General features: G+C 37.2%; 3 protein-coding genes across 5 annotated transcripts in view; 2 read left to right on the top strand and 1 right to left on the bottom strand.

Annotated features, from left to right (window-relative positions):
* Positions 1-164: 164 nt before the first annotated feature.
* Positions 165-4,128, top strand: LOC100642801 (longitudinals lacking protein-like). 2 transcript variants are annotated; one of them, XM_003394880.4, is made up of 4 exons: positions 165-337; positions 875-1,107; positions 1,187-1,400; positions 1,486-4,128. In XM_003394880.4, the coding sequence occupies exons 2-3, from the start codon at positions 919-921 to the stop codon at positions 1,379-1,381; spliced, it is 384 nt and encodes a 127-aa protein (XP_003394928.1). In that variant the 5' UTR covers positions 165-337; positions 875-918; the 3' UTR covers positions 1,382-1,400; positions 1,486-4,128. The 2 variants fall into 2 exon arrangements, with proteins under 2 accessions (XP_003394928.1, XP_012163289.1); XM_012307899.3 differs by lacking the exon at positions 165-337 and adding an exon at positions 398-643.
* Positions 4,129-4,197: 69 nt separating this feature from the next.
* Positions 4,198-7,078, bottom strand: LOC100642684 (arrestin domain-containing protein 17). Of its 2 annotated transcripts, XM_020862613.2 has the most exons (8): positions 6,817-7,077; positions 6,019-6,156; positions 5,679-5,893; positions 5,416-5,601; positions 5,122-5,321; positions 4,700-4,917; positions 4,486-4,614; positions 4,198-4,403 (listed from the first exon to the last, which is right to left on the bottom strand). In XM_020862613.2, exons 1-8 carry the CDS (start codon positions 6,932-6,934, stop codon positions 4,381-4,383), a joined length of 1,227 nt encoding a protein of 408 aa, XP_020718272.2. In that variant the 5' UTR covers positions 6,935-7,077; the 3' UTR covers positions 4,198-4,380. The 2 variants fall into 2 exon arrangements, with proteins under 2 accessions (XP_020718272.2, XP_048261203.1); XM_048405246.1 differs by lacking the exon at positions 6,019-6,156 and having other exon boundaries at positions 6,817-7,078.
* Positions 7,079-11,545: 4,467 nt separating this feature from the next.
* The window catches only part of LOC100642322, a 32,928-nt gene continuing 32,642 nt past the window's right edge, over positions 11,546-11,831 (top strand). Inside the window, exon 1 of the mRNA XM_048405243.1 lies at positions 11,546-11,659. The gene's annotated coding sequence lies outside the window, so the exon portion shown is untranslated. The remainder of the gene's footprint in view (positions 11,660-11,831) is intronic.

An 11,831-nucleotide genomic window follows, 5' to 3' on the forward strand; every position in this document is an offset into this window, starting at 1 on the left:
ATATCTAGGAATGCATTTTATGCGCCGCAATGACGTCGATATACAATTTTGGATTGACATTTATGTAGAGAGAATTTCGAATATTCCTCCAAGCGCGTGAATCAACGCCGCCAGCGACATCTTCAGACGGAAAACGAAATCATAGCCAGTCGGTATAATATTTGCGAGCCGATCTACGACGAAAGGATCCGAATCTAACCGAATTTCTTCGCCGTGATATTAGCCACAACAAAAAATTAGTAACATTCGCGTAAAAACTTTTCGGAAATATATATTTTTCACGTTCTTTTTGTGATTCACCATTGCTACCAAGAATATAGTGCTTCGCGACATTAAGGTAAGTACTAGATTTCGTTAGGTTATTTTTCTCGCGCGTTTCGTATTATTGGGCCGTTTTGGGCCCACGACTGCCTTTGACGGAACGGTCCGAAGGATGTACGCGTATTGTTATGACAAAATACAAGTAACACGTCATGCACAGTATTTTCAAATACTAAAGTAGGAATTTGCATCGTGGCGTGATATTTGCTTTTTTATTTCTACTTTTGCTTTGCCAAATATTCTCAAACGTATCGTACACGAGTTGCCTGATTGTTTTTGGGCTTAACCTAAACAAAATCTGCTGCACGAAATTCCACGCAAGGTATCAACGTATTGTCTAGTATGCGTTTTAGAAATTTCATCCTTCATTTCATGGTTTACGTGTTTCAATGTGATTAAGTTATTAAACAAATGTTTTGTGATTGAACGTGCATATGCGTTTTTGGTCTTATAGGCATGGTGATATTTATATAACGTTGTCATTAGTATCATTATATTATTCTGTTTTATATGTTTTTAGTTCAGTGCGTGTTACTAAAACTTGTTTTTCCAGTTTTGAAATCCAAGCAAGGTTCATTGGAACATTGGTCTTCAACAATGGCAGATGAACAGCAACAGTTTTTTCTTAAATGGAATGATTTCCAATCTAATATGGTATCATCGTTTAAACATTTACGAGATGAAAAAAGTTTTACGGATGTGACATTAGCTTGTGATGGTCAAACTTGTAAAGCACATAAGATGGTGTTATCTGCTTGTAGTCCCTATTTTAAGTCTTTGTTAGAGGTGTGTTATCATCCTGTTATGCGAAATATAATGTTTGGGAGATACAGTGCAAGTGTTAATCTTCTAAAATTTTTTGTAGGAAAATCCGTCCAAACACCCCATTATAATTCTAAAAGATGTTGCATACAGTCATCTTCAAGCTATTTTGGAGTTTATGTATGCAGGAGAAGTTAATGTTTCGCAAGATCAGTTGCCTGCATTTCTTAAAACTGCTGATCGGCTTAAGGTCAAAGGGTTAGCAGAAGCACCAGGTGCCATTAAGAGAGAGGGTTAAAGTTATACTTATAGTTATGGTAAGGTCATGTATTAGATTTGGTTGACAATTTCACTATATTTCTTATATTTCCTTCAATTTAGCACTTGTGTTTCCCTTTCCAGGATATTGGAAAGCGTGTGGACTAAAAAAAAAGTGTAATAATGTAAAGTGATTACGTAAAGACATATACCACACACCATAAAAAACACACGCTATGTGTGCACAACTCAGTGTCCTCTGGTTCATGACTTGGATCAACACACGGCGACAATGTAAATTGCCTTTTCTTCATCTCAGTTAATGTTAATGTTGTATTGAATGTATGTATACAAATATGGTAGAGACGAAATGTTGATGTTTGTCTTGAACCCGTTGCGCCATGCGGTGGCGACAACACATTGATTATTTTTTTAAAACAAAGTGCTGCAGAAACTAATATGTGGGTCACCATAGTTTACAATACACGGGACAGTTTTGTGGATCAAATGGAAATGTTAAAAGACATCTTTACAACTGCTGTTTTTAAAATGGATCTACTGTCTCACTATATTTTCCTATCGGTGGTTCCATGGTAGATCTGTTCACGAGGCATTAAAATTTCTTAAATCTGTACCAAATATTGGATAAGCGCAACCTTTTTACCGTTTTCTTCTTTACGGAGGATAGAGCAATATTTTATTGTAATATAAAAACTAAATATATTCGAGAAATAAGAGTTTATGATACTGTAATTGTAAGCCAATGTGTTAATATAGGAGAGCAAGAAATTTAGATCGTATCGTGAATAGATCTGCAATACCCCGATAATCCCATGAAAGAATGTTAAATCAAGTTTACTGGAAGTTGTAACATGCGTGTCGTTTATTGCTCTCTTTTATTATCGACAGTATGTTTAGTTAGATGTATATACACGATTATTCATCAAATTATTGGGATATAAAGTAACTCTTGTGTGGATATATCTGTAGTATCTCTTGTAGTTCAAGAAATAATCGTGTATATATATTCAACCAAATATAGTGTTCGTGGATTGATAGATCGTGTCGTTTCTCACCGGTTAATATTCGCAATTGGCACGAGAATAATTGTTTCGTTCATCTTTTATTCAGTCGGTACCAGTTACCTCTTCTAGTGATCATGATTTTTTTACTTAACCAAATACTGCCAGTATTTATACCGGCGTATTCACAATATTACCGATAGACCAAATTTATTTATGATAATAATATATTAAGGGTTGAATGTCTTAAATCGAGGGAAGGTTATTGTAATATAAGCGAAACAAATTTTTGTAAAGTCGGAGCGCACAGTTCCTTTCCCCTCCCGATGGATCAGAATAATCAGAGTTAAAGGCAAAAAAGTCAGGAAACATTATCGAGTCAAGAACATGTTTATTGATACGTGTTGTACACAAAAGATATAAAATTACCATTTTATTTGTTATATAATCACGAGTCCAAGAACTTTTGCTACTTTTACTTCGAAGCACTAATTTTATACTTCTCGTAAGTTGATGAATTATGATTTTGCTTTATTCTTTTCTTATTTCTTAATATATTTGATTCAATTCTTGACTCTTACCTTTTTTCTTTTCCTAAAAATTATTTCTGATACAATACCATTTGGTATACCTTACGATAATTATCAAACAAAAATTTACCATTTAGAATTATACCATTACGTATATTTACGATTTTTTAAATTCAGTTTTAAACACCACGAGTACTTCTACGATACTAAATGCCAATTTAGGATTACACATTCGTTTCCTATACTTGAAGCATATTGGAAACAAAATCGTACAAACAAATTGTTGTAGCACAATTTTTTCTGTCTTTTTTTAACTGCGTCGGATGTTCTTGTGAACATTGTCACATACATGATTGTATGATTATTTAGAAACAACAAATTGACGCTCGTGTGAAATTTTTATCTTAACGATATTAATTCGATATTAATATCTTAACGAGCTAATTCGGAACGAGTTAATTAAGAACGATTATTGTAATTATGTACAACATAAACGCACGTAATGGGACCAGCCACAATGAACATTAAAGGTACAATTGGAATTGACTTTGTCTAGCCTCCGTTACTAGCTGTATTATTAACATTATTTTCGAAGTGTGTTTGATCACATATCAATTATTTTGCTCGATTCGTGCTCAGAACGAAAGAAAAGTTTTCACAGTCATCCGATAGCAAGTCGTACTTGAAAAGCAAAGAAAAAAGAATGACGACCGTGTCTGTTCACAGTATTTAAGACAGCCTTTAACATTAAGATGGTTGGGTTCAGTTCCTACAATGACACGTTTCTCGGGCATTTGGTGATTAAAATGTGAATCGTACCGTGTGTATTTGCTAAAGTATCAAGAGCTGTATACACTTTAGAGTAGATGTTATATGAGTGATGATTCGAGATAAGTTTGCAACTTGTTGATAAGCTTTCCTCCATATTCTTAACCACTTATGTTACACGAGTAGAGGTGTTCAAGAGCTATTGTAAGTTTTTTACTCTTCTCTTTATCCAAACCTTTTTGAGAACGACCGATTTGCGATCTATTGATTTACCCAAGGTTTTCCGACGAATCTCTCATTCCTTTTATACTGCTACTTTTTGTCACGAAATTTTCCTCGTTCACCTTTTTAAAGATAATATTCAACTTTTCCTTTTTGTCTCATTTTAATAATTATAATATGACTCGATGATGATTATGATTACAATATGACAATGTTGAGATATAAAAATAAATTGTGTAAATATATCATTTTCGTAAAACTGTTGCTTTTCCCTAATGCCTTTAAACTTTAGCTGGGAATAACAAAATGTACACTTCTTTTGTCATGAAAAGTATATTTATATGTTTGCGAATATAGTCCAAATGTGTATATAATCATACATATAAAATAGTAAAAATCAGTTAATAAATTGTATCAAACATATACAGAAACTTGAACGTAGCTTTTCACCTGTTGGTGAATTTTGTTATGTATCGAACGAATTAGACACGTAGTTCCTATAAATTTTCATTGGGTAGCCCTGGAAGACAAGAAATTCAACTGAAAATTTACTCTACGATTAAAGCCACTTAGATTGTTTCCTAATGAATTCATGATCTTACTTGGTGCTGGATAGTTGTACACAGGATACTTAGGCGAGAAAGAATTATTCACACCGAATACGTAATCCGTTTCATGCATATCTTTAATGTGTGGAGTACTAGAGAAACCTTCTTCGTAGCATGGTGATGCTAAACAAGAGACGAAAGGTAATGCTCGTTAACTTGCTACTCCATTTTCGTTTGCATATATTAAACAGGTTTATTTATTTCTTACGTATATCCATGTGAATCGTAGAAATTTTTCGATTTTGTATCGAAATATTTGATTCAGTCGATTGCCCTAACATCGATGGTGGATATGGTATTATAGGTGGCTGTGTCATACATGACATTGCAGAGCGGGATACGACGCCATGCAGAAATGTCAAAGCTGGACGATATAATGGTACCGTTCCGATCATAAGAGGGTAAATTCTCTTAATTTTACAATACCTGATTTTACACATAAACGAAATCATCGATGAATATAACTGAGATTTTAGAAACTAAACCACGCTTATTATATTGTGTCATGGTTATTATAATTCATGTCTTTGATATCGTAATTGCTTCTAGTATTAATATTACGATAGTAATATGATCTGAAGCAATAAAAATAGCTGAAAATACTATGGATTTTCAATCAGTGTTACTTACGGACTCGAAACGTGAAAGGAGACGACCAACTCGTACTCTAAATCTATTACGTCACAATGATAAAGATTAGAGGGTGGTATTGGCGGTATTAAAAGCTCCGATACTATGTGCCCATTTAGCGGAAATGGTGGCATATGCTTATTTTTTTTTAATACATTTGTATGAATCAGTGTATTATTTGGCGAGTGAAAATGGACTGTCTGCAAGAAGAAAAAGAATAGACGAAAGACAAAACGAAATAATGCCTTGGCATTGTAGAAATTGGTATCTCGACCATTTTCTACCACCACTTACTCGTAATAATTTTGTGCTGAGTTTCGTAATCGGTATATTCGGGGTACTCGTGTAACGTATCGTTATAGTTATTACCTGCCCTGGTACGTATCCAGAGCAGGGCACCAGGATCTGTATACTCATCGAGCCTTGCGCGATCCAGCATATGCAATTGAAATTCTTGTTCATTTCATCGTGGATTGCCAACTGTGCGAAGAATAGAATAATTCGTAAATTTGAGATACGTTTGTATATCATTCTAGAGATGAATATTAATTCCTTACGCATTTTTCACGATAAAGGTTCAAATCTAAACGCGAAACTACGCTGAAAGCTGCTTTGCATTCGTGATTGAACTTCCATGGTCTATCGATCACGGCTTTTATCGTGTATCTTACGTACCCAACCCGGTTTTCAAAGCTGCATGGTATTTTATGGGGCAATCTGAAGCTAAATGTAAACTCGTTAAGTCCGTAGGGGATTGTATGCCCTGCTTTACCTGGAAAATTGATAAGCACGTTTCTATTTTGAATTTCGTAGATTTCATTCGATATCTTCTGTTTGTCATGAACACTGATCACCGTCTTGCTCAAATATTTAAATCTCTCGAACACTTTTACTCACTACTTCTCTCACTGAGTATTTCTCGCTTGAAAGAGAAGTATTCCTGTGTGCTGGCAAAGCTGTGCGACCTTGACTCATCTCGTACATTATGTTCCAACCAATGAACAAATGCTGTTCCGTTTACAATGAAATATAGTCCTATAATCGAGAGTCAATCAGATCTTGGATAAATTCATAATCGATCTTTGTTTATCTCTGGATACACGTTCGATAAAAAGGCAATAATCTTGTCAAACTGGTTCATCTCGTTAGCACGATTAAATAACCATTTACTTACGCGCCTAATTAGAATTGTGCAATTTTTCGAATAGCAGTGAAACAATGATTACATTGTTTCATGCTACAATGTTATTTGTACACTGATGTCTTCAACTAGAGACGATCAACCGTGAATCTACTAATGATCCACGTTTCGTAATTTTTTTTCAACGACACACGTTTTTTGCTGTTTGCAGAATTCGTTGGAGCAACGCACAGAGATTAGGTACACGAAAATTTTATCGGCTTATACGTATGTCTCGTTGGCAACGTAATTAAAGAACGCGCGAGTTTCTTTTGTAGTTGCGTACATTTAACATTGCCGAAAACAGGATTATGCTACTGTAACAGTTATTTCAGATAAAACGTTTTAAAGTGGTTTATCGGAAAAGAGAACAATACAAGGATGTTATTGTTTGCAGAGATATCAGTTTTTCATATCGAATCCACATTATCCGCATTGTAATTGTCAATTACCACATCATGTCTAGTTTCAAATAACTTAAAATTCAGTCGCGTTTCATAGCCACAGTAACTCACCTTTAGTATACTTATCTTTTGTCGTCTCTACGATAATTTTTCCTCCGACAACTTCACCGGGCTCATATGTGGCGTCTTCATTGTTGAATACTATGCGAAATTGTCTCAACGACACCATATCGTATAAGGAACGCTCGGTAATGGTGATTCACAGCGAAAAATTTTCTTTATCGTGTAGGAAACTCGAATCGTCAACTTTCATGTAGCACAGTTTATAAATCATCCAGCTCCCACTCGATCGTTGACTGATTCGAATTTCTGTTTGACATTGATTGGCTAAAACAACAAACAAGGCGATTGAGGAATATTATTGGGATAGGAATCGATAAATAGAAGCGAGAATATGTACGTTGCTATTGATGTGATATCTGGCAGTTAATGATAGCAGAGTTTTTGAAATACCAGGAATGTGATAATTTGCCACTAGATCCGTTTGGATAGGGAATACATTATAATTTTTTTGCGCACAGAGCAAGAATCGCTTTTGAGTTTCTGAAAGTTATAGTTCAAAAGACGCGCTGCGTCGATGTTTGAAATAATAGTCACGATTTTCCTACTTGCAATCAGTCGAAACTATCCTCAAGAAGAGGCAATCGATATTTTAAGGGCGCGTGATTCGTTTTCCTCATCAGCGCGTAACTTGTACGAATTCAGTTCGTTTCTTCGCTGCTCCCTCACGATCTGATAAATAACGATGACATTTCATGTCATTCCAATACTTTCGAATTATTCCTAAACCACACACGCGATGGACGCTATTGAGTCTTTCAATGGCATTGCCTTTAGTTGGAAGTCTGGTTGACCACGCGTCGTAAAGACGAGTCTATATCGAACGTACTCTTATAATTTTAACGTAGGATATAAGATTGATAAATGCAACGAAGATGGATCTACAAGTAATATTTCCGATCATCGACCGTATTTCGAGGGCAATTTTCCACTTTGAAAATTGCTGCATCGCGTCTGTTTCTGACAATCTGGTTCGACGTTTACCTGTTGGTCGTGTTTGCCGAAGTTTGACCGCAAGCACAGGGGTTGATCCGTGAGCAGTTACCACACGTTGCGGTGCAAATTCGAGCACAATCTCAGCGGACGTTTATATAATGTGTCGTCGCGAACCATCGATTACCCTAAGGGATCGTTGCCGCGTTCGTAACTATCTGCGGTTTTACAAGAGAATCCAATTTTCCTTGGAGAAGCTGCGTGTCCTTGCATCCGCTTAGCGAATAAAATTTCCATCGTTCCAATAAAACTTCACCGTGGATGGGATTAGGAAAAGGCCAGCATCGAGATGCAACGTTTATCGTTGCAAAATTTCCTGATTTGTAAGGACAACTTGTTGTTTATACTGTTAAGGTGAAATATGTATCAATTCATATATTAGTAATTAGTTTCGGTTGTTGCCCTTTGTGCCTTAAACACGTATGTTTAACGGACGCTGGCAAATATTCTTCGAGCAACAGCATGCAAAATTCATAGACGGAAATCTTCGACGTGGATAGACAAATTGAATCAATGGCATATTTGCTCTATCGATTTCACATTGAACACCATTCCCCTGATATCCATCTATTCTCTTACATAAAGAACTTCTGTTAAATACCATTATTTTTCATTCGACTCCGCTGCTCGTACAGTCGATTTACCGTTACGATTATAAATACGTACGACTTGGAAAACCATCGACCTCAAAAGAGTCCTTTAACACGTGACATTTACTTCCCTACTTATAACCTTATTTTATTTCTTCAGCGATAAGATGAAATCCATCTTCAGGTGGTGGTGACCTACGGGGATCCTGAGGAGTCACGGAAGCGAAATGGATCGAATTAATAAAGAGACACGTGCGAAGAGAAAGGAAACCCCGGAGACGTTGGAGGTGGGCGATCGAGCAGGGTGAAGTAGCTGGCAGGGTGGAGATGGTGACCCGTACGATTCAACCCCTCAGTAAAGCGGTAACTTCTGTCGAAAATGTAGCTCGGTGGTTTCGTGCTCCGTTTTTCAACATAACGATCGTTGCTTCCCTCCTGCTGTTAATTTTCGACAGTTTACGGAACGTTGGTGTCTCACGAAATCGTTCGGATTGAAGAGAAAAACTTGAAATTTACCGAAGAAGTTGGAACATGTAGCGTGACAATCGAGCGGTTTTGATCAACAGGTTAATTCTTCGGAGATAAGTCGAAGCATGTGATGAGATTGAAGTCTCTCAAATGTTTGCTTGTAGAATCGAGGTTGATAATTGAGACACGAATACTTAGAATGGTCGACTATTTTAGGTGGAGATACGTCAGCACGAGCTCCTGTCAATAACTCGTATTAAATTCATAACTCGCTGCAATATTTTCACATATTAATTAAAATCTAGTTAAATAAAAAGTAATTGAAAACGCGATGCAACTACGAGCTCGCAATTCGTAATATTGATTTCAGATGGGTTGGTAATTAACCAGCAAAGACGAAAGGGAAACGCGGTATGCGCGGTTTTTAAGAAAATATTGCAGAGGTTCGCGTTACCGCGCGCAAGAGTATTCATATAAATTTTGCGTTTGAGCAAAACATCGCGGTAAATGAGTTGATTCTCTCTTGGTCGAGGCTTCCCTTTTATCATTGGTTTGAAAGGAGAAAGAAATTTACGACAGCCGAAGGGAAATAAAATATCTTCGCGAGATTCTTTTTATTTACACTCGTTTCCCCGCAAGCCGATCGTTTACCAGGCGAATCGTTGCGTTGCCGCACTTCGGTTCCCTTCGATAGCGAAGGCAAGCGTTCACGGTGTTTGAAGAGGTCTGTTTGACCTTCGGAAACCGTAGCTGTGTCAGGAACAAAAGTTTGTTGGCATCTCTGCTGTCCTTTATATACCAATCACAAGAAAATACTCTTCGACACTCGTTGGCGTTGTTATTTACTATTGAAAAGTAAATTTTGTACGATATTTATAACAGGATATTTTTGTTATTTTTATAACACGATAATATCAACGTTCTCAATTTCTATTTGAGTGGTTGCTTCGAATCGCAAATGTGATACGAAGCGTTCATCGGACTGTCTTTTTCTTAAGAGTTCGAGGGGTCCAGCGTGTCCTTTAATCTCTTTGTCTGTAGACGAATTCTCGAAGATCCTTTCTCACCCTTTGGGCTATTCTCCGAACCACCGCGTCATGCCGTAATAGCAATACGTAAAAGCAAAAGACTCGAGAAGCATCGTAGACGGGAGGGCAATTCGACGATTGGGCGCGGAGATGAAAATTCAATCCACTCTGGAAGGTTGACGCGTTGTTCGGAGAAGACTCGTGGCGAACCAACGCAACAAAGAGTATCGTGTTTCATCATCATTGTGGAAACGCAATGAGCTCGCCAGAGAAGCTTTCTTCCTTCGTTTGGTAAATTAAAAAAAGAAGAAGAAACACGAAGGCGAGAAAAATTTCTGGGGAAAGGGCAAGTAGGGATCAAAAGGGATAGCAAGGGTATTCATCGAGTTATTGAACTGAGATGATAAACAATCCCAGACAATCGATACATTTAAAGTCCCCGCAAAGTCTCCGTCAGCTATCGCACCACTTTAAGTCCCGATTGAAGGACCCAAAAGTCGCACGCAGTTGTCTGTGAGTAAATCACCGGGCACTCCATTGGTTTTTGAGTTCCCTCCGCAATAGTATCCGGAGACACCCAATACAAGTTTCGTTCGTCAGTAGAAAATAAAAACGTTTCAATAGTTAGCAAGCTGTTCGGACAGGAAATTGCGAAGCCTTCGAAGCTTCGAAAGCCTTGCTGATATATTTACTGTGCATTCTGTCGCAATTGCAATACTCCCAAATGTAAGAGAAAAAGATTATGGTAGTTTGTAGAACGTAAATCGTTTGTTTCTGCGGTCGGAACCGATCGATTTTGATGAACCGGTGCTTGAACTCTTAATTACAAATTTCAGATGTAAACTTATCCATCTCTTTGCCTTTCACCCTTCTATCGGTTTATTTACTTCTTTCCGTGTACCCTTTGCTTTTAAGCCTGGGCCTACAGAGGCATTTTTACGCCGCCTGTCACGTGTCGCACGCGGGAAACACAGCACGCTGGCAATGCGATACAATGTTTAGTATCGGCATGTAACATACAGCGTATAAGATACTCATCCATTTGTACAACGGAGAAAACGCGACGTACTATGAGCAGCGTATGAAATGTCTCTGTAATCCTGGCTTAAAATTGATCTCGTCACTTTCGAATATGTATGTAAGTATGTAGAAACATTAACCGCGGTAAGACAAAGTATTTTGAAGCGCGAACCGACTCGATAGTCAAATCGTGTGTATGCGCGGACAGCGGAGAGTCAATCTTCGATTGGTATGCGATGAGGACAGTTCTATTGCAGTACCTTTTTACAGCATTTTTCGATTAAATTATTCTTAAAATTTCTCTATTTGTTTTCCTCTTCGTGCGTGATACTCTTCTTACGTACATGTATATATTTGTCTGATAAATTTTTAAGAGATTTATTTGACGTTCATTACGTTCATAGAGATTCAGAAGGACGAATAACCGAGAGAGTAAATGAAGAACGAAGGTAACTATCTAATTAATCGAACGTCCAAGTGATATCTGTTTGTCTCGTTTGTTGGTCTTTGTGAACTAATACTCTGGCTTTAATTAACTGTTTATCAATATGTTTCAGTGTTAGATCATATCAGGCCGCGAGTAGTTAGTTTACCAGAGAAAGCGTACAGTTGGGCAGCCGGAGAGGATCTGTATAGACTTGGGGCATTCGGCATCATCCATAAAGGCGTCGTTAATCGCGGTGATTCGATTATCTCGAGGCGTCGCAGAAGCAACGCTTCTGTCAACAGTAGCAGGTAATTAACCATTGTTAGGAATTATGTTTTTCAGTGTATGCGATTGTGAAAACTCGTCATAAGTATGTTTCAGTAGGAAATAATCGAAGCGAAACGTACGAAAATTGAAAAATCAAGGATTTGTATGGTGCCTTGATTGTGCAGAGCACTGGGCGAAAAATTTGAAGCATAT

Source organism: Bombus terrestris, chromosome 4 (assembly GCF_910591885.1).
Source record: "Bombus terrestris chromosome 4, iyBomTerr1.2, whole genome shotgun sequence".
NCBI lineage: Eukaryota > Metazoa > Arthropoda > Insecta > Hymenoptera > Apidae > Bombus > Bombus terrestris.

What these genes read in the sequence shown, in the direction of transcription:
- LOC100642684 (XM_020862613.2), bottom strand. Translation starts at nt 6,934, where the DNA reads ATGGTGTCGTTGAGACAATTTCGCATAGTATTCAACAATGAAGACGCC. An exon ending in TCCTTTCACGTTTCGAGTCC is followed by an intron (nt 4,918 to 5,121) that starts GTAAGTAACACT and finishes GTGTAAAATCAG; the next exon opens with GTATTGTAAAATTAAGAGAA. An exon ending in TACGATTCACATGGATATAC is followed by an intron (nt 4,615 to 4,699) that starts GTAAGAAATAAA and finishes TCTCTTGTTTAG; the next exon opens with CATCACCATGCTACGAAGAA.
- LOC100642801 (XM_003394880.4), top strand. Translation starts at nt 919, where the DNA reads ATGGCAGATGAACAGCAACAGTTTTTTCTTAAATGGAATGATTTCCAA. An exon ending in ATTTTAAGTCTTTGTTAGAG is followed by an intron (nt 1,108 to 1,186) that starts GTGTGTTATCAT and finishes AATTTTTTGTAG; the next exon opens with GAAAATCCGTCCAAACACCC.